The following is a 22,270-nucleotide window of genomic DNA, read 5'->3' on the forward strand; positions in this document are numbered from 1 at the left end:
AGCTCCGGCCCGACGCCCCCGCGGGAGGCAGCTTCTCGGCAGCCCGCCAGCAGCCACCCTGCCGCGGGGCGGGGGGTACCGGGGCGGCCGCGACGCATCACCCAGCTCCTCCGGGGCAGGGCTGAGACGGAGGCCCGGGGTGGGGGGTTCGCGGAGCTCCGGCCGCCTCCCCGCCCGCGTCCCCTCCCCCTGGCGCCGGCGGAGGGCGGGGGCAGGAGCGGGGCCGGGCCGGGCCGAGGGTAGGAGGAGCCGGGGCCGGATCGTGGCGGCGGCGGCTCCGGCGGAGCCCCCGAAGTTTGCGCTGCCCGCGGAGGGCGGCCCTCGTCCCTCGTCCCGCCGCTTCCGGGGCTCCGCCGCGCCGGGCGGAGCGGGCCGGCGGGCGGGAGCCGGCCGCCGGCAGGACGGGCCGGGCCGGGCCGCGATGAAGAAGCCGGACGGGAAGGTGGTGCTGCTGGGGGACATGAACGTGGGCAAGACCTCCCTGCTGCACCGCTACATGGAGAGGCGCTTCCAGGAGACGGTCAGCACCGTCGGCGGCGCCTTCTACCTCAAGCAGTGGGGGCCGTACAACATCTCCATCTGGGACACGGCAGGTGAGACCGCCGGCACGGCGCGGCCCCTCTCCCGGGCGCTGCGCGGGGCGGCCCGGAGGAGCGGGGGGTCCGGCCCCGCGGGCTCCCGGTGTTTCCCGGCGGAAAGGGCGTCCCAGAAACTTGCGGGGTATTTGCCGGCGGGCTGCCCCTCTCCTCTGGGTCCGGTGCGAGCGGCGCTTGCCCCTCCGCCGTCTCGGGCGGGGACTGCCCGCCGACGCCGTCCGTGGTTTGGTCGCTACGCGTATGTCTTTCTTTTCCCTAATTTTGGCTCGGCCCTATGGTACGAGCTGTCGGTGGGAAAGATTGCGGTGGGGTGACCTCGCCCGGGAGAGCTTCGCCTGTCCGAGAACCCGAGCGCAGGAGATGGAGACGTGAACCCCGCTCTGCCCCGGCGGGGGAGGCCGGGACCGGGAAATCCTCCCCGGGTGCCTGGTGCCTAGCGCGTTGTTTCGGTGCTACTGTAAAGTAAGTCGCTTAAACAAATGATTCGGCAGCAGAAGAAAGTCTGGAAAGAAATGTCTTTTTGATGGGCCAAAAGGGACCTTACAACCCCTAATCTCTGGTGGTTTTGGACCTGCTTGGCAAAATGTGGATGTACGGAGAAGGTTGCGATGCTTGTTCGCTTTCTTTTACCCGAGTGGATGGCTACTGACCTCAAAGCTAGGCAGCAGTTAGAGAGGTTACAACTTTTGTTCATCACTTCTTGCTGTATGCTTTCAGATGTCTAATCGATGCCGGCTGTTGTCAGACTCAGACTTTCAAATGCATACAACTCACGAACCGTTCAGGTGCGGCTCGCTCTTTCGCTGCAGCGGTAAGAGCCCGCACCTAAGGATTTACTGCGCAGAGAGCATGGGCTGCAGGCAGTTTCTGTCTGGGATAGCAGCACGGGGTTGTCCGGCCCACTGTGTTGCGGCAGGCAGCATCTCCAGGATGCAGGAGGGAGCGCGGGTTGTGGTTTGGAGTCCTGGGGTGGAGGAGGTAGGAGGGCATGGACTGGAGAAGTGGTTTGTGGTCTTGGTCATATGAATATCTTGCTCTTGGTTATTAGGTCAGGAAGCTCTGCTCCGTCACGTAGAGGGTCAGACTACCCTGAAAAATGAGGTGTATGAACGTTCTTGCCTGTTAAGTTGCTCGTGGGAGAAGTATCTTGTTCAGTATTTTTCTTGTCTTCACATTTAGCTGAATTTTAAAATTCATTACTGGCAATATGAAGAATGCAGATTTTAGTTTCTTGTGAAACTTGGGGAGCTGCACTATCGTGCAATATTCCAGTTTCCTCTTGGTGACGTTTGGGAGGGAAGTTCACTTGCTGTGTCACTTCATGTCACAATCTAGTCCAAAATGGCTTTTCCTGTGTCAGGAATTGAGAAGGAGGAAGGGGGGAATGAAACTACCAAAATGTTACGCAGAAACACTTTTTGGAGGAGGGGAGGAGATGTTTAAGAACTTTCACTTCTTGCATTTCTTAATCTATTCCTATGACAAAAGCTCTCTAACAGTAGCTCTGTTTTAAATACGCTTTCCTTGTCCTTTGCAGGTTTTTTTTTTTTTAAACTACTTCAGTTTTAGAATTGACATGTTTTACTGTGGGGAGTCTCTGGCAGGCAATTGCTGCTTGTTTCTAGTAAGCCAGACCTATGTGGGTGAATAGCAGTGGGCTTTATTTCAACAGAAGAATTATCTTGGTGAGATTGTTCTTTGGTAATTTCCCTTATGCCCTTCTGCTTTTTTTTATCGTATACTATAAAATAAGTTCCTCCCAGGCTTTGTCTTCTGGTTTTAGAGCCCTTTTTTCAGTCGTTCATTCTTATTGCAGTATTTTATGCAGTGTTAGTTGAGGATTCAGGTTCCAGCTCTGTGTGGCATCTGGCAAGCTCCAGAGGCGATTCTCCACGTGCCAGGTGAAGCACCCAGGTGATACCTGTCTCAGGGCAACGCAAGCATTCAGAGCTCATCGCCTTCCTGGTGGTCGGAGTCCCTCTGCACCCTGGAGCAGGGCCACTGCCGATGCTGCTGCCTGCGTAGCACCGCACTAGAAGCTCCCACTGCTTCTCGAGCCTCGGCGGGACTTCTGTAGCAGGATTGCTGAACCTGTATTTGCAGAGCACCAGTTGAAAAGTGTTGTTGTATTGTACTGAGGGCGGCATAGCACATCTTCCTCGTTCTTCTCTGTTGTTGGACTTAGCGTCGAGCCCCGTGTCCCCTCTCTTGTGTTTCAGAGGCAGGTATGGACTCTTGCACCGTCTCCCTGTTGACTTGTGCTCCTGCAGAACGATGGAAGTTGCCAAGACTGGGCAAGACCGTGTTGGGGCCTGTGGGCTCTGGCTTATTAACAGCTCTCGTTAATCTTCTAAGAAATAGCAGCTCCCAGGGCACATACGCTTTCTCCTGTCCTGATGAAGAAGGAAGGGACCCTGTGGACACTGCAACTCTGATGTTAAGTCAACAAGGGGATTCAAAAGCCTATGTTATTTATTTATTTTTCTTTTCTTTGTGTGGACACAACACGTCTGCAGTCCTTGGTCTGTGGCTCTTATCTCTCTGCGGTGTCACTGTCTTATCTCTACCAGGTGGGTACCAAGTAAGCTTTGTTGAATTTCTGTAGTAAGGAGGAGTTTAAAACTTAGCTGTTTTGTCTGTTTATTAACCTGGCATTGCTTACTACTGAATTCTTGTGAAGCAGTTAGGGGATCATCAAATACAGATACATTGTCTTCTCTAACTCTGTGTGTGTAGATATATAGGGGAATCCAGAAAGAAAAGATCATCCAGGAGATTAAAAATTCTTTAGCATGACAACATGGCAAAAGTACAGTTCAATGTTTGCACCCGTCTTACCTACCTAAATACTTGAGTGCCAACTCAAGATGTCTGTCTTAATACCCCAGTAGTACTTTATACAATGTACGATGTAGAAATATGGAAGATTTGGCCTAGAAAATGAGGGGATGCTTGGTAGTAATTGCTACACTAGTTCAGTACTCCAGTAAAATACACAATTATACAAGGTTAACTGGAATGTGTGTTCTTTTTTAAATTTTCTTAGTTCATGTTATATTTAGTATGTGAATGTATGTTTATTTTTGTCGTTGCTTATCAGCATTATTTTGGGGACTGTTATCGCCATAGAAGTCCCCTATATTTTACTTTCAGTTCAGTTTGGATCGTTTTTTGTTATTCTGGTATGGGTTAGGCAGTTGGCTGTAACAATGTAAATCTTGATACACTGACGCTTCATTCCTGTAACACAGAGTTTTATTTTTACAAGATTAGACTTCAGTGATTGATGAGTATATCTGCAGTAGCGGTGATGGATCAAAAGTTAAGTATGTGTTGATATTAGTACTACTTCAGTTTAATTGCAGATCTTCTGAATTATTTAAAATATGTGTCATTTTTACTTATCACTCTGCTGATCTTGCATTTCTTCTCACTCTGTTATTCAGAAAAATCTCACATTTTTTTCCAGGAAGAATTAAATTTGTGTGCCAAAGTGCTTAAGATGTATGTTTCTGTGTTGTTATCGCTCAGTAAATCACAGAAGTGCACACCTGACCTGTTGGTCTACCAAGTTAGGTCTGAAGTGCAAAGCAGTTATTCTAGGGAGGACTCTTCTCTTGGCTGTACATTCACACCCTTCCTTCTCTTGGAAAAATCAGCTGCTTAGTCTAGTCTAAATCTTTCATGCTATCTGCAAGTCTTGTAAAATGGGTGTGCAGAAGTTGTCAGACTTGGATTTTTTTTTAATGTAAATGCTCACAGCAAATAATTCAACATTTCCAGTTTTCCAATCTGATGATTATGAGAGAAGTTATTTGGAAATTGCATTCAACTCAAGGAAACAAGGCACAGATGGAAGAATACTTGGGAGAAGTATCATATGCTTGCCGTGTTTTTATGCACTTTTTTTCTAGCCATCTGCTTTTGACTATTTCTCCATTGTCAGAGGCTTGGATAGATGGTCTTGTGTCTGACCCAGCGTGGCTTCTGTTTTATTCTTGGTGCAGAGAATTACTTATTTACCCCTTAGATTCTGACGCTACAAATTATATTTGCTTGTTTTCTGTTTGGGTCAGTTAATTCAAAGGAATTAAAAAAAAAAAAAGTGCATAAACTATACAAAAAAGAGAGAAACTGTAAACTTTCAGCATGTTTTAAAGGACTGGATAGCGTGCTGGATAGAGGCCTAGTCTCTAAAGCATTTGAGTGTATGCTTTGAGACCTTCATAGCAGTATGTTTGAAGTAGTATTTTTCAGAACCAAGGAAGGTAAGCAACAGCATCAGCCAGAAGAACTTCCTCATGTGAAAGGATTGGAGGTTGGAGACTCGGGATGTCAAAGCTATATATATGTTCTTGTGTATATATCTTCTAGGCAGTGCTGACAGCAACTGCGGTGTAAACCAATACTTCCTGCTGGGTGTTGACAGCGTGCAGCTCTGAGCTAGCACGTAGCCCTTTATCTCGGGCAGCGCAAACGCATCCTGAAGTTCTCAGGGTCTCGGTCCTGCTCCACCTTTAAACGTGGAATGCTAATGCATGGTGGTTGCAGCTAACAGTTTTGTGGGAGTATATAATTCAGGATTATTTTCCAATGCCTTAATATTTCAAAAGGAAAAACTCATTTGTATATTGGATTTCAGTCTCAAGTTGATGTTCGTTCATCTGACAGAAAAGCGGTGCCCCCAGTAGCAAGGTTTCTTAATTATTAGTGGTCAGTGTCCCCTGTGTGGCTGGCTTGGTATTAAAGCAGCAGACTGGTAAGTTAATGACAAGTATTTCATAAAGTTCACTTTATTTTCCTGTAATTGTATTTTAAGAAAGAGGCTGAGTTTTGAACTTACCAACAGGTAGTCATGTAGCATGATAATGGAGAAACACAAAGGTTAATGGGGAAAGCAAACTTCCCTTCTTTTCCTTCCTCTCGTCTTAAGCTAGCTGTCTAAGCTAGTTGATTTGACTTTTTTCTTCTCTGAATATTCAGCTATCAGTTCATATTTTTACACCCCCCACCTCTTTATTTTGCATCTGCAGACTTTTTTCCTGTGACTTCTGACTTGTCAGAGCTAATAGGGGCAAGAGAGAGATAAACATAGCCTGGAAAAGGCTTTTCTGCGGCTTGGGTCAACTGCAGTGTATCTGCGTAAGGGATGCTTACACCTCTTGTGACTGATTTGCTGAAGTCTGATGGATTGGTGCTGGTGAGCACGTGTGAATTGCTCACAGTTTCTGATCGCGAGTGTTTTATTGGCAGCAGTGCAGGCCACTGCCTGTGCTGAGCTTTCTCGGGGTAGCTGTGAGTGTTCAGCTGGTAAGAAGTGTTAGGTTCCTCCCTTGCCTAGTTAGGCTTTGAGTCCCATGACTTTGGGTTTTTCTTCAGTACTTATCTGTGTAGATGTACGCTTCCTTCCACGCATGTTTTTCTCCTGGAAAGGGGGTGACCCAGAAGAGTTCTCAGGGGACACTTGTGATGGGGTGTGACTCGGTCCTTTGCAGTACGAGATCAGCCCAGGTAGGCTGGTCTCCCTGCTGCCCTGGAGGCAAACGTTCCCCTGTGTGGTGAACAATACACGAATTGGCTGTAGGTAGGGAGGAAGCATGGTCCCCCATTGTACTGAAACAGAACAAAGGAAGAGTAGGATTAAGCGGCATATTTTCCTCACAACTGAAGATCAGTTGTAGCTACTCTGATATTCTGCTGGTTTTGGCTTTTGGAAGTAGAGGACTACACTGGGAGAAAAGAAGCTACAGATGAGACGGTTAGGTAGGTTAGTCAAAGCCAAAGAGAGGACTCTTGAGGCATGTGGGAAAGCCTTTCCAAACCAGGTGAAATGGTGACAGAGTAGCAGTTGGGGTTGCGTGTTGCTGAATGTGTGATGAGGTATGTTCAACTGAGGAGGTCATTTGTGGAACGGTTTAGAGGATATCACCTCAAAAAGTGTCTTGGGCATCAGGGATCATTTAGTGAGAAAGGCTGCTGAGGGTGTACCTGTGCTCAAGAGGCTGGAACTTAACAAAATACAGGATGGAAATTATGGAGAATAAAATGCCTTAAGTTTGTTGCTGGTGAGTCACGGCTCGGGGACCAGTTGCCACCAAGAAGCTTTGATTTTTTTGCTTTTTGCCTTTGGGAAAGTTATCCTGCAGAATATGATGTTGGCATCTGTGTATTAATTGTTCATAATTGTTGTATGTAAAACAATGACAGCTGAGGACCAGTGCCTCATGCATAAATAGTGCAGTTTCCCTGGGATTGCTGTGTACAGTTATAGTCCCCACATCTTGAAAAGGAAATCGTAAGAGTGGAGGTTCAAAGGGACAGTATGGTTAGCTGCCAAGAAAAATCTCTTCTGTACATGGGGAAACCCTCTGAAGAGAGTTCACTGTCAGCAAGCTCTGTATCTAAAACCTCTGAAGCAGGTTCAGAGGCAGGAGTTTACTCCTGCTTAGCTTTAGACCATCCCTGGAAGCACTGTTTTGTTGTAAAACAGTGCACCAGATTACTCTTTTCTGCGATGAATATTTTCTGAAAAGAGCAGAATAACTTGGAAGTGATTAAAAATATGAAGAAATAATGAATTGTCTGGAGAAAGTCCTGGAGGAAGTTCTATTTTCTGTGTCCCACAGCTTAAAAATACAATGGTACACAAGTAAAGTCAAAGGTGGCAAATTCACTCCTGCTGAAAGAAAGTGCTTTTGTATGCAAATGAAGTAAAAATATGGAAATACCTTGTCAGAGGGAATTGTGAAAAAGACACAAACATCAACAAGAAACGGGAGACAAAATTAACACAGTTTGTTTATTCATCTATGGCTAATTCACTTTATTGAAGGAGGAATTTTGTTTCCAATGTGTAATTTTAGTACTGACTCTCAGGGAGGCAAGCTGATGGGGAGGGTAAGCCACTTGTTTGGTGTGAGTACTTGATGCAGGCCAAGATGAATGTCGTGTATGAACCTCTGCAGTAACTTCTGTATTCCAGCCCCCATGTTAAATCCCTGCTTTGCATGTGGTATTTAATAATAGCGTGAAAAGTGACTGCACTGTTCTAGCCTAAGTGGGAAACCACTTGATGGTTCAGTGAGACTTTCTCTTGAATAGTATCAGTGACCTGAGGTCTGTGCCTGCCTAAAGCTGTCCAGTGTCATGCCGTGGCATTGCAGCTTGACGAACACTAGCAACTTTGGAGTCCTCAGTAGCACCTCAACTTCTCTATAACAGAAGAGATTGTCTGTTTTCTAATTTTGGCCTGGAGTGAGGCCTGAGTTCTTAGAATCATAGTGTAAAAGGGGGGACAGAGGTTAATACTGACCATTTTCAGGCGCATCTGAGCAGATGGTGGAAGGGAGAACAAGAATATATGTTTGTCTAGTCTTTGGTGCGTGGCCTGTGTTCTTGTTTTTCTGTGAAAATTTTGCTTCTCGGCTTTGGCTGACTACAAATGAGTTTGTACAAGTCCTTGAATTGATTGAATGAGTGTATTTTAAACCTATGTTTTGAAGCCCCAGATCCTAGGTTGAAGCGATACTGAGAATCTTCATAACGAAGGATGCCTTTGGCATTGTGTCCTTTCTTCCCTGCTTACTGAAGGAAGAGGTGTATTTTCCAGATATCTCTGTCAAAATTGACTTGATGGCTGAAAGGTTAGTTTAAGTGTTGACTGTCTGCTTTGTGACGATACTGAAAATGCATGAGAGAGGGAGACATGAACAAGAGAAATGGTTAGTCAAACAATGTAAATGCAATGGCAGAACTGCTGACAAAAATTGCAGACATACGGAAATTCATCTTCATGGTGGATGGGGAACAGGTGGGAGAAATTGTAGAAAATTTCAGAAGGGTGCCCAAGAACTGGATTATTCACTTCAGTAAAAGAGGTCTCCTAGTAGGGTACGTGCAAAGGCTGAAATAGGTGTTCTGTGCAAGACAGCACGTTATTAATGCCCTGTTGCACTCTTTGGTTTGACTTTAATATTTGTGAAATGTATACCTGAGCTGTCTAAGAAATGACCACTCTTTCAACAGTTTGGGCATGAGGGGGAAAGCATGGGGACAGGACGGGATACTTTTTTCCCCAGTAGTTCTCTCTCTAGCTGGGTAAATAGTGTTGCGCAGTTTCATTAGCTGTAATGTAGAGATGAATGTGTACAAAGTAACTCATGTTGACCCAATTCTGGTTATTTCTGGGGTACCAGGCACATTCCATAATGAAAAACAAATAGCTACTTAAAATTAGTATTGCATATTTAGGTGCCTTAACTTAGGCAGTCTGTGTTGTGGTGTCTTTTGCTATAGACTATGCAATGAACTTTTACTCTTTCCTTCAGAAGGAAGGTGACAGTGGGTGCTTGAAATACAAGTACAGGGCAGGTAACTAGCTGTTAGCTGTATGGTTTTACAATCACTTCTTTGAGCGCTCATGTATGGCAAGTACTTTTCTTGTTTCGTCTCACACGTACGTACACACTATAGTGCACAAATGTCAAAGCCAGGGAGACTCATAGCCAGCCAGCTTCACAGTGCCTTGGCTGAGCTGCTTCTGGTACTTAGGCTAGTTTAAGTATCTTGACTTCGCACCGCAATCACATCTTGTATCATAGATGAGTTGTTTGCTTCGCTACAATTATTGTCTCATGTTGAAGCCACTAGCCATGTGAGCTTCCAAGTGATTTTTTTTCCTGTGGCAGTGTTTCAATGGCTGAACTGAAAGTGAACTTGGTAATTCCTTGTCTGAGTCACATTGTACTATTGCAAAATATCCAAGCAAGTAACCTTGTTTGGGTCTCCATTGAGAAAGACGCTGAGTCTGTGGTGGGTACATCTGGAGCCATTAAAAATTATGGAACAGAAAGAATAATTTTCTCTCCCAAGTCTGAATGACTTGCTCTCTTCCAGGTGAACGCTGGGTAGAACATCCTGGGATTTGGTCAAAAGGCATCAAACTTGTGATAAATTCCTTTTCCTGCGCCTGTCATATTAACTATAACTTCATATGCAGTACCTGAAGATATGCCTAGGAAATGAGATTTGAACTTGGTGATTAAACTTAGCTTATGCAAGTGGTACTGCTGAGAGCAGAGGTGGTCAAAGGAAATGAGGTTTTTTTGCTCTTAATTTGAATGAATTCTCAACGTAAGCAGTTTGCCATCCTTCACCACAGGAGATGTAGGATAACATCCTTTAGGACAACCAACTCAATAAGCATACAAGATTTCCTAATCCTGCTAACCTACCTGGGTGTGGAAAAAACCAAATCTGGAAGAGAACTTCTTAACATCGTTTCTAAAGGGAGATAGATCATCAGATGTGTTTGTGAATCTTCTGGTATATTTTTCCATCTCTTAGGAAGCAGACTAGAATTGAACTTGGCTTTGTATGGGCCACCAAGGAACCATTCATGGAAGAACCCTGCTGACAGCCTAAAGACCTGTGTGAGCTTGAATTTATTAGTGTGTTACAGATAAAGCAAAAAGAGGAAAATGTGTATTTGTATTTGAGCTTTTGCCTTTTCACCAGTTCCACTGGAGCAAAAATACATTTCAGCCTAGTTTGTAGCATGGTGGAAACTTCATGTACAGGACTCCAGAGGGAGAGACATTTAAAACTTTCAATACTCAAACAGGGTAACGTCTTATTATGAATTAAAGCTTCTGTGCTTTCAGGTTGTTTCTGTTCCGCCCTTTCACAAATTAACTTTTTGTTTTTGCTTTTTTCTGTCATGAAAATAACTCATCATATCCTCAGCTACAGAGAATACCTCCTTTTTCCTTTTTTTCTGGTCTACAGGTTAATGAATTGAAGATTGGAATAATTTTGTTCAATAATGATTAAGCATCTAATGTAGATACTTCTCCCTGTTCCCTCAGCCTCTCCTGTTGATCCACTGACATTTTTTTCTTTAATCTGTTACGTGATTTAATATTCCTAACCACTGTTTTGGTACTTCAGGATATTCCTACAAAATACAGAGAAAAGATGTTGTCCAGCCATCCAACTGCTCTTATATACTTAGTTTAAAAATAATGGTCTTCAGTACAGCTGAAATGGCAGGATATTTTTGTTTTACATTCTGCAGCTGATGACTACTTAGGAGTTTTTAGTCATGTGTAATATTCGACCATAGATATTTAAATATTGAGGTTTTACTTTTCTCTTAATTATATCATTATCTGTAAAATGAAGGATGGCTTGGTTAGACCTTCAGGAAAATGTTCTTCCTGTAAGAATATATTAACTAGAAACCCCAAAGAAACAGTTTGGGAGGCGGGGCAAGAGAAATTAATGTATAGTACACTTTACGAAGAATGTGAAGCAAAAGTTAGGTAGATTGAAACAGCCTTTAACACAATAGAAATGTCTAAATGCTGGTCACTGGCTGGGTAATAATTTCTCTACATGGAGTCAACAAACTTGGATTTCTGCTTAAGCTCATGTTCCCAATGCACTCAATGACAGCAGTATAAAAACAGACGTGTGATGATGTGCCCTGGTTGCAGTGAACTTCAGCTGAGCTCGTGCTCCCTGCTTCCCTTTCCCCAGGGGGTTTGGGCAGACCGACTTCCCTTTCTGGTTGTGCAGGTTACTTCAGTGATGGGACTGAAGCTTCATGCATGCAATTTAATGCCTTATGTTGTGAAAGTCCTCAGAAATTCAGTTTCTGTTCTTCATAGTGGGGTCTGTGATCCAGACGTACAAATCTGTTGTTGCTCTCTTTGTAATTGTTGAAGTTAGAAATAAGGGTCTTGGTTATGTTTTAGAGGGTTTTTTGCTTCTTATTTATTTGTTTCCATTCTCTGGCTGTCATTTGCTCTCAAAAAAAGCAAAGATTTTAGTTCATTCAGAAAAGGGAGAAATGACCGGAATCTGTAGCAGTTTATAGTTAAAAAACAAATGAAAGAAAAAGCCTTATGTAGTTAAGTTCTCATCTTCCGAGCTTCAGAAAAGGGATCACCAGATCTTGTGGGTTGCTGCAAGTGAGACTTAGGTGTTTTAAACCAAAACAAAAACCCCCCACTGGTATAACGAGAGCAGTGTTTTGTTTTGTTTTGTTTTCTTCCTGATACAGGCTGTTGCTTATTTAAAAAGTAAATCTCTAATTTTGTGAAACTGAAAATGTCTCAAACAGCTCAACTCCTCCAACCCCCGCCAGTATGATTACTTGTCCTGGTTTCGGCAGGGAGAGTTAACTTCCTTCCTAGTAGCTGGTACAGTGCTGTGTTTTGGATTTAGCATGAGAACAAAGTTGATAACACACCGATGTTTTAGTTGTTGCTAAGTAGTGCTTACACTAGCCAGGGACTCTTTAGTTTTCCATGCTCTACTGACTGAGAAGGCTGCAGGTACACAAGAAGCTGGGAGGGGGCACAGCCAAACTGGCCCAAGGGACATTCCATACCATGGGACGTCATGCTCAGTACATAAACTGGGGAAAGCTGGCCGGGGGGGCCGCTGCTCGGGGGCTGGCTGGGCATCGGTCGGCAGGTGGTGAGCAATTGCATTGTGCATCACTTGCTTTGTGTATTATTATTATCACCACATTATTATTATTATCACCACATTATTATTATTATCACCACATTATTATTATTATCACCACATTATTATTATTATCACCACACTATTATTATTATCACCACACTATTATTATTATCATCACCACATTATTATTATTATCATTTTATTTCAATTATTAAACTGGTTTTATCTCAACCCATGAGTTTTTCTCACTTGTGCTCTTCCAATTCTCTCCCCCATCCCACCGGGTGGGGGGAGTGAGCGAGCGGCTGGGTGGTGCTCAGTTGCCGACTGAGGTTAAACCATGACATTACTTCTTATTTTTTATGAGGAACAAACATTCCTGAAGGCTGTCTTTAGGACATGAGCTTTCCCTCCCACAGCAGATAGCTGTATGTATCACATTCGTATTGTTTCCCTTATCTCCTTTTCTGTTCTAGCATTGTGTGCCCTTTCCACATTGTCTTGCTCAACTCCTTTTTTTACTTCAAGGCTTGGAAGCCCGGTGGAAGTGGAATAGTTGGCGTCTGTCCTCTTTTTGAGTGGCAGAGCACTTTGTGACCTAGAGATGCTGCCTCGTTGCCTTAATTATGAAAGAAAGGGATGTAATGCATGCAAATCTGTAGGCAGTTCCCTTTTGGTAAGTAGCTACCCCTCATGGCATGAGGGTTGAATGGGTAGAGACTGGACAGTGGCAACATTGCTCTCTGTAGCTTATTCTGTATAGAAAGTTCAAAACTGATGTTTACGGTTTTTAGAGGTACTCTTTTTGTGCCAGGTTGGAGAACGTTAACGAGACGATATTGATTTTTACCATGCCTGTTTTATGGTTTTCGTTTATTTAATCCTCAAATTAATGCCTCTGAACAGTGAATACTAAATATGCTCTTAAGAGTGCAGGCAGAGAAGCCAGAACTGGAATTAAAAGGGAGTAGTAGTGCTGGAAATGTAAAAGCCATGTGTTCATCTTAGCCCGCGCAAGTTCTGAAAACACAAGCCATGCATCCTGTGATAAAATTACCTGAATGAGGTGAACAAGTTTTAAGTACATTCCCGTAAAACCCAGGTGGCAGCTGTATGCCTGGCACAGTCTCCCACTTCTGGTACTTGCTGAAGACAGCCCACCGGATCACCAGAACTTCCTCCTGCTTTTGACAAATAGCAACTACCCAGAAGCACCCAGTGAAGATGACTTCAGCTGAATAGAAACTGGTGGTGGTTGGTAAGGAGTAGAAGCAGTTGTAGTTTTCTTGAGGATAAATTAGGTGTGAATGAACTGCATGTGTTCTTAGTTGAGAACCTGCCTATAAATGAACTGATGTTGAAACAAATCATAAAAATACCTGTCTATTGAGTGGGCCTAGGTTTATGTCCCATGTTACTAATGTGAGTTTCTCTTCAAAAAATAAAAATGGATTTTTCATTCAGTTTGCAAGATCCATGGCCTTTACTTCTACCCACTTAGCAAGGTTTAAATATTTTTCAAATTGCTAGTGAAGGCTGGTTTAAAGTTAAACTCAGTGTTACAAATCAGGAGCTAGCATATAGTTATCTACTACAGCTGAGTTCCATTTCGCCAGAAGATAGTTTAACCTTAAATAAGAGGTGCTTAGCAAGCATCTGATGGGGCAGACCATCTGTAGGTGCCTGCTATTGATCTGATAACCATAGCTTCCTCAGGTGTCGCAGACAATTCTGTGTTATTCATTATGCGTGCAAGAATCATTTCTCATTTTTGAAACGTGTGACACAAAAGGTCACTTCTGACAAGACTATCTGCCAGCTCTCAAATTCTTTTTTTTTTTTTTGTGAAACCTGGTCTTTGTTTTTCAGAATATGAATGTTGCGATTTGTAGACACTTTTTTTTTCTCTTTTTAGTGCTGAACAGTGATGTTTGCCAGCATTCAGCTGCTGTCTTGCACTAACTTCTGACTTGTAAAAGCTCGGTCATTTGGAAGTATTTCTAGACCTCCTCTTCCTGTCATCTACTCCTAATCAACCTGGAAAGGTACTAGTAGGATAAAAGATTTATGGAAATAGTGCTTGAGGTACTGTCTACCTACGGGCTTAGTAATTAATTTTCTCTCCAAAAGGAACCATGGCCGATATACTTGGGTCCCTCTTGTTATATTGTGAGGCCCTGTACTGAACAAAGCCGTGCCGCTGCTGTGGGAGAAGAGGATGGTCTCTGGCTGTGGGGAAGGGTGGGATGGTGCGTTCCCAGGGGTCTGTGTCCTCAAAGTCTTCCAGGCTGGTTACCGAAGGCTAAAAAGCTGTTGCTTCTGGTGCCTTGGTGCTGTGGTAAAAGCACGCTGGAGATCCTGAAAATGTCTGAAGACCTGAGCTTTTTGCAGTGTCTTAAAACCCTCTGGCTGGTGTCCTGGGATGGCCCTGAAGTGCAGCAGTGTGCGAGGGGCAGCGCTGGGCTCTGTCAGCCGGTCGCCTCTGCTAACGCTTCCTAAGCATTGACGGCAGGATGGAAGGAAGTGCCATGGAAGTGGGACTGATGGAAAGTAGGTACTGCCATAGCTAACGTTCTTGTAAGTGAAACTCTCCTGTGGGTCTGTGAAAGAGAAAGCTAACTTGCTGTTTTTTTCGCGTAACTCCCCTTGCATGGGTGTGCGCAAAAAAAGTTTATAGCTGTACGTCGGTGGTTTGGTTTCCTATACTTGGGAAGGGATTTGAAGACTGACAGCCAGGAGGCAGAAATACATATGATGTGTTTGGGTTTAAAGTGGTAATATGGAAAAAGAATAATGTTTCTAATACATTAGACCATTTAATTTTATGGTTGGACACAAAACTTAATCCAAAGAGGATCTGTAATCAGTAACAACGAACTGTTTTTCTTCTCTAAAATATCCCTCTCCTTAATTAAAATGTTTATTAAGTTCATGGTATTTCCTCACTCAAAAAATGGTATGGTGTATTGTATTGATTGACTTGGTATGTATGTAGTTACCCTTCTGCAAAAAATCCTATGGGGAATTTTGACTAAAAAAAAAAAGTTGTAAAGAGGTATCTAAGGCAAAAGCAAAGTATCTAATAAGGAAGTTGAAAAACCTAAGTAAACTTAAAACAGGAATAAAAATGAAGAAAACCAGGAAGCATTTCTCATCTGTGAGGGAGCGGGCAGACGCTGACTTGCTAACTCTTCGCTGAGAGCTGGCAGGAATGCCTGACAAGTGGTAGCGTTTCAGAGTGCTTATTGAGATACATTTAGGAGGGCAATCTCAACCCTACCGATCTCTGGATTTATTTATTTTATTTTTTTAAAATCACACACCTGTATCAATGTTTGCTTGGGTGAACTGGAAGCCAAGTTATCTTGCCAGTTCCTTATTGAGCAACATAGAACATCCAACGTGTGTGGAGTGACCTCCCGGCCCCCCAGTGCCGGTCAAACTGTGCTGAAATACACCCGGCCACGCATTCCTGCCTGAGCTGAGGGCCTACTTCTCAGTTTGAAGAGCAAACTTTGGGAGGGAGTGTGGGCTTTGAAGATCTCCTTTTGGAGTGACTCTGAAGATAAGGACTTGCTAACCGCTTCTGCTTAGCAATTGCATAGAGAAGTGGGCTCGTCTGCAATGCCTGTTCCCGTGTGGAAAAGGAATTGTAAATTTAAGGAAAAAGTATCAGTTTTCAGGTACTGGAAAGAAAAACAAGCTGCTTTTAGAGCTCATCCTGTGGAAAATGAATTGCTTTTCTGTAGGAGGGACTTTTCTTGGAGGAGATGGATTGGTGTTCCAGTGGGCGTTAATGACCAAGAGGCTTCTTGCACAACCCAGAAGCAAGCATCTTACGCAGGCGAGGTTGTTTTACAGTCCCGTCCTGTAACTGGCCTCTTTGTTACCCACCGCTGAGCAACATTTGACTGTCAAGCTCTGCTGCCGCAGTTAAGTGTTCAGTGCTATTGCTTCCCGCAGAACTCTTCCAAAGTAAATCTGAAGGGTTCCCCCCCCCCCCCTCACGGTTTGCTTCCAATCATGTCTTCCCTTAAGAAGGTCATCTGCCAAATGACCAGTTCTTTTTTAAGCAGCCGTTCAAAATTGTCTTTTAAACATAAAGCTTCAGAAGAATTTCACATCGATGCTCACGTTTTACTTACTCAGATTCAAATTTCTAAATTCATCCTTGCATTCCTGCTCTCATTTTAGTACAGGCATACAGGAGCTTCATAAATTTAACTCTCAAGCACCCTGACACGTTTTCTTTTCAGTAGAGACGGTGTTGATGCTAGATCTCGGCTGGAGTTCCGGTGGAGCATTCGCTCGTAGACAGGATAATGTCCCATAAATCTGGCATGCCCTCATTTCTTTTGCCAGACTTCAGTGTTTAGATAAAACGTCTTCCTACACAACTGTGAGGTTTCAGAGGGAAATAGAAAAATACCGGTGGTGTTTTTTCAGTTTGTGTTGCAGATGCACTCAAGATACGCTTGCTGGATTGGCGGGACTAAGGTCAATTCTGTTCTTTTACAAGGCACTAGGCTTCCAGACAGCTGAAAAATATGTGAGTTGCTAGAAGCTTCTGGGGTTATTTCCTTCACTTAAAAATAAACACAGTAGATCAAGAGAACTAAACAAAATGGGTGGTTTGGAAAAAGTAAGTCTTATCTAGCTAAATGAAAATGTTATTCAGGATTATAGAGGCGTCAATGGGATCTTTAGCTGCAAATAAGTGGTTTTGGTGTTTTGGGTTTTTGGTTTTTTTTTTCAGGTCTAGCAAAAGTTTTTGTTGGCAAAAACACGCTACGTAGTGTGGTTGGGAGCTTTTTTCTATGTAATGCTTTGCATTACTAGGCATAATAGGATTAAATTTAAAACTTTGGATAGAAAGCATATTGGTGGAGTAAAATTGGTGTTTCTATGGGAACTTCGATTTTGAAATTAAAATTCTTGTGAGTTTAGAAGCTTGGGCTTAATTTCATTATTATAATGGTAAGTTTTGATTTATTCCTGCCAGCAAGAAAAATAATATTGTATTTATGTAACAGAATAGATCCCAGGTACTCTTTTGTCTTAGAAAAGCTGAAACTAGTTCATGGGCTAAATCTTGTAGATCGTAGAGATCTCTGATAGTATTTTTTTCTCCTTTATATAGGAGTTGTGCAGCTCCTTTGTCTGGTGAAGTCATTGCTGGTTATAGATACCATGAATATGCATTTAGTCCAAAGACACTGAGTTTATAAGTTTCTTTATAAAAAGATGATTGCAGCTAGAAATATGCAGACTAAACAAATGTGTAAGGCTGCAAATGAAGAGAGACTAATGGTGTGGAGTGCTGGTAACAGGTTAAGCTAGATTCATTTGGGCAACAATATGTATTTTGCAAGATCCACTGAGTTGGTAGCAGATGACACACGGAGCTCTTGGTACCTCGTGGTGTCCCAAAGCCTATGAGCTGTTCTGAAAAGTATACCAAATGTTGGGAGGGATGAAAGTAGTGAAGAATTTAAGTAACCTCATAGCTTTGGTGAGACTCTTACAGTCTTGGTTGTAGAATAATATGGAAAGGTTGGAGAAAAGAGCTATACAAGTATGGTTAATGGTTTAGAGGAATCTGCCAGAGGCAAAGAGCCTGATTATGAAAAAAAATGTTGATTTCTCTGACCTAACAAGAAGGAGGTTAAGTCATACAGGAATACATTTTAGAGAGGAGAGTGGGGTTTTTCTGTTGTGTTTGGTGGTTTGTTTTTTTTGTGGGGGGTGGGGGTGGGTGTATAATGTTTTTTTTTTTTCCTTCTGTTTTTTTTTTTTTGAAGAGGATACATAATGAAGGTGAAAGTCTATCAAAATTCAGAGTCTGAAAGCTGAAATGCAGCAAACTAATTTGTGGGATATTAACTTCTCGTTCTTTGGTTGCCTTAAAATACAAATTCCGCCTCAGTCACAAGACGAGGGCTGAGCGAAATTCTATCACCTTTATTACGCAGGAGATCAGACTCGAATGAGGATTATACTTGATCTCTGGCCTTGCTCTGTGAATTTTTTTTCTTTTGTTTTTTTCTCTTCTCTCCCTTGTTAACTTGATCTCCTCCTTCCCGTAAGTGTGTCCGACAGGTCTGTCTTTGGGAACCGGTAATGGAAGTCTTCACTGCCAGTTATGGAATGAAAATTGACAAACTACTCTTCAGGGCTGGATTAAAAAAGTTTCTGGGAATATTTAAACTAGTTCATGACCAAATAATACAGGATTTGACAAGATGACTGAGGGATGTTTATTATAGTTGAGGTGTGGGTGAAAGGGTTTCATCTGAAGTAATCAGCTTTTTTGGATACCTCTGTAACTTGGCATGCTCTGCAGGATGTAACAACGGATTGATCGGCACCAGCGTAAGCTGCTAGGCATCTGCTTTTAGTTTAGCTGCCTTTAGAAAGTGAAGCTTTTACTTAAAGGCGTATTTCTCCATAAACTATCACACTGTTAACTGTCAAAAAAACATAGCAAATTTTTACCCGTGTTTCAGTTGTGGGTTCTTGAAAGGTGTGCTGTGAGTTAAGGTTGTATGTCTCTTGAGTCATTTCTTCAGCATGTCGGAAGAATGTTGTGACTAGACATTTATTTTGGATCTTCTACCAGCACATGCCTAGAAAGATAACTGTTTTGGAGGGTATGAAATAAAACTAACTCTGTAGCAAAAATTCCCATTACTTTGTTTTGCCACATTTATTAAACAGATTTTTGTGTGTGCCCTTTTGCTGAAGAAAAAACGTATTGCAACAAGCCGCCATCTTCAGATAAAGCTTAGATGATCCTGTATATCGTTAACCACGTCTTAGGGAGTTTGGCATGTGACGGGCAGCACATCACGCTGACGTTATTCTTGCATAACTTCTCAGCGTGCTATTTGTCCTAACAATAAAAGGCCCATTTAAGTGAACTTCTTTGGAAGAATTGTTTTATGTGAATTGTGCCAAAGTATCGCTTCTGGAATGTTAATTGAATTAGTGTTTTAATAGCGATAAAAGAGTTGGTTGAAACTGCTTGACCTATTGGTATAGTTCAAGTTTGAGGAGGGAAAGCTGTTCTCGGAAAGGATAGGGACATGAAGGGGGTTGTTCTCCCAGCCGGTCAGGGCTGTCTTGAACAGCTTGTGCTATAATCGCTCTGGGTGTATATAACAAAAAATAAAAAAAGAAAACACAGCCAAAATAGAACTATGCACACTTTCTACTCATGAAAACCATAAAAAGAGAAGCAAATTAATAATAGTTACTGCTGTCATTTGTTTTAGCTGGCTGTTAACGTGGCTTTCCTTTTGAAAAGGCTGCAAACTAGGAATAAGCTTGAATCTGTAAAGAAATAGAGAGCACGTTACTATTAGCAAAGTTATTAATCCTTTTAAGGGAAGGCTCATCTTTCAGAAGGTAGGTGAAGTGGCTAGAATTTTGGGGCAAAATCTTTTACATACTTCATATTTGTTGGTCCCTGCTGAAACATGTCCTGCAAACCTTATTTATCGCATCTGTTATTTTTAGTTTAGTTATTATATTTAAAGGGGAGGGGAAAGAAGTAGGCTAAAACAGATCTGGATATAGCTTTTTTTCATTAAATGTATTACTATTCTTAGGTATAGAGTGTAGTGGAATTTCCAGTAAGTAAACACCCCCTTTTTCTTTATTTCAGATGCCTTCCAGTGATTCCTGTTGTTTGTAAAGATTCCGAATTGATTCCTTTCCCAGCCATGCTGGTGGTGATTACAACTCAAAAAATTGAATTCATATGCTGCCTTTGTATTAGATCAAGCAAAAAGAGCAGAACCTCATACAGCATACAGGGTGTGGTGGGGTTTTTTTTCTTTGTAGTTTGTCTTTATGCTCTTTAAAAACTTACTCTTTTTCCATCTTTGTCCTGCTTTCCATATCTGTTTCCATGTCTCTGTGTGTGTGGTTTGTTTTTTTTTTTTTTAAATGTAGTAGAGAGTAGAAATACATGATTTATGGTTTTAGTGCCCTTAACTAAAGCAGGGGAAGTAAGAGAGAGTTGCTTTTCTTAATGCACGCTGGTAGTTTCTGGCCTTCCAGGGGGTGGTCGTCTTCTCGTGGCAGAATGTTAATAGCTAATTCAGATGCCCAAAAGGATGATGGTTTTGTTACGTAAAGGAATGGAAATAAATGACGAGCTTTATTTTTTCCCTTGCATATTACATTGGAGACAGAATCCCCAGTAATAGGCCTTGATACTTGGTAATGCTAATCATCTCATCCAGTTTTTCCTGAATACTATCGTAGCTTCTCCTCTTATTCCATGGAGAATGTATTAATATCTGTTAAATATTCCTGCTTAAGTTTGCAGGGGACAAGTGGTTATCCTCCAAAGATAAAAGATTTATGCTCTTTTTTTAAACTTGTGTTTAAGAATTAGTCCTTTCAAATGGCCCTTCAGTTATTCATTGCTGTGTATTTTTCCTCATTTTTGATTCCTATCAAAATTTAGGTTCCCTAATAATACAGTTTATATTTTGGGATATGTTTTATCCCAGACACTGCTGGATCACTGATGGTAGTTTAGTAGACTTCTAAAAACCAAAATCTCTCTTTAATATTTTTATTTACACAGAAGGGTGCAGCTTTATCTCTCAGGATAAAAGGCATGCTGTGGTACCATAGCTCATAAATTTGGGATTATAGTGCCAAGGCATTTCCTGTTTCATCAAAACCATTCTCTGCCTCCAGTTAGATAACTAGTTGGATTTGTCTCAAGTAACTTATCAGGCTGTTCAGACAAAATCAGATCTATTAAATTGAATATTTTAATATTTGGTAGAATGCTATTCTATAATCTGCTAGTAGATTGTTTAAGACTTCTGTATGTGAATTCAGCGGGGACTAGATTATGGTGACATCGTGTAATGCCACTTCCAGATCCGGAAAATAACGTTATGTTCCTCCTGTATAGCAGCTCACTGAAGTCTCGAGACCTGCCTCTTATTCAAATGTTAGAGTTAAATGCATTAGAAAGCATCTTCTGCTTCACTGTTTACGGTTCGCAAGGCTTTTTCATCTGTGGCAGACAGTTCAAATACATTGTTGGTTCCTTTGAGTCTGGGACTTGCCTCCATTTGAATGTTTTGTTCTTTTTTTATGGGAAGATATTTGTAGCACTTAAAACAAACGTCCTGAGTGTATTTGCCTTCCTGAATGCCAGCCTCTAGGGGAGGAGAAGAAGAGCTCGTGCAGTATATTTCCTTTATCTATATAAAAGCAGCAGTATAAATACCTAAATGCTGTCAGGCTTGGATCTCAGTAACTTTGGACATGAGCTTGTGAATAACATCTATGATATGGAGTGTGTGTGTTGGTGAGAAGGAACCAAGCGTGCAGCATGATGGTGCTTTTACGTGTTTTTATGTTTTGGAGTGAAAAGAAAAAGGCTTTACAGACTGAAGTTGTATTAATTGTTTCTATTTATTGTAAAAGTGTTTTTTGAATAACCCCCATTTTCTAAGACCAGATCTGAGGGGATTTAAGTAATTAATGGATAACGATTATGCAGTGGATAAGTTCTAGTCTTTCTAGTCATTGATTTTTGTGTCCAAGTGAAACATTTGTTAGTGGGGGTGTGATATTTCTAGTATGATAAAGCTGACTGAAGGACAGGGCTCAGTTTGATCGTGATTTCTCGTCTTGCCTAAGCGAGAAGTGAATTACTGCTCCTGTTCATGTGGCTTTCTTGCTCACACTGAACTGCTGTTTTGCAGGAGTTCTACAAGCCGAAAACGATTCCCATTTGTAGAGTGGGGATGTTTGCAGGGTCTTGGGAATTTCAGACTCCTTCAGAACTCAAAGTATTTGTTCATGAAGTAAAAAAATACATGGATATAAGGGAAGAGGTGGTCTCTCTTGCCATTTTAGATCTTCTTTTATTATGAGATAGAGATACTTAACTTAGCAATTGAGAGTAAGTTGCATTTAGAAATGGAGTAGACTTGTCCCAATCATAGGCAGTCATAAACTGACTGTTTTTGATGTTTTTTCTTTGGAGAGCTGTATTAAAGAATTTTCCTTTGTTCATTGTTCACTTAACCCATGTGGCTGTTATCTTCTTCTTCCACGTGTAGCTCTTTCTACTTTAAAACATGAAAGTGAAGCCCTTTGGGTATTAAGATGAGTACTTTCCTATGTTTGTTATGTTCTGCTTTGGCAGAATTAATTTT

At 42.1% G+C, this 22,270-nt stretch overlaps 1 protein-coding gene across 2 annotated transcripts in view; it reads left to right on the forward strand.

Moving 5' to 3' along the window:
• Nucleotides 1–379: 379 nt before the first annotated feature.
• RAB20 (RAB20, member RAS oncogene family) overlaps nucleotides 380–22,270 on the forward strand; it is a 28,380-nt gene continuing 6,489 nt past the window's right edge. The window contains exons 1-2 of one of the 2 annotated variants that reach the window (XM_076361110.1): nucleotides 380–593; nucleotides 3,113–3,166. In XM_076361110.1, the coding sequence (XP_076217225.1) occupies nucleotides 422–593; nucleotides 3,113–3,166 (226 nt within the window). In that variant the 5' untranslated portion in view covers nucleotides 380–421. The remainder of the gene's footprint in view (nucleotides 594–3,112; nucleotides 3,167–22,270) is intronic. The other variant, XM_076361115.1, reaches the window with a different exon arrangement.

This window comes from Aptenodytes patagonicus, chromosome 1 (assembly GCF_965638725.1).
Source record: "Aptenodytes patagonicus chromosome 1, bAptPat1.pri.cur, whole genome shotgun sequence".
NCBI classification, from domain to species: domain Eukaryota; kingdom Metazoa; phylum Chordata; class Aves; order Sphenisciformes; family Spheniscidae; genus Aptenodytes; species Aptenodytes patagonicus.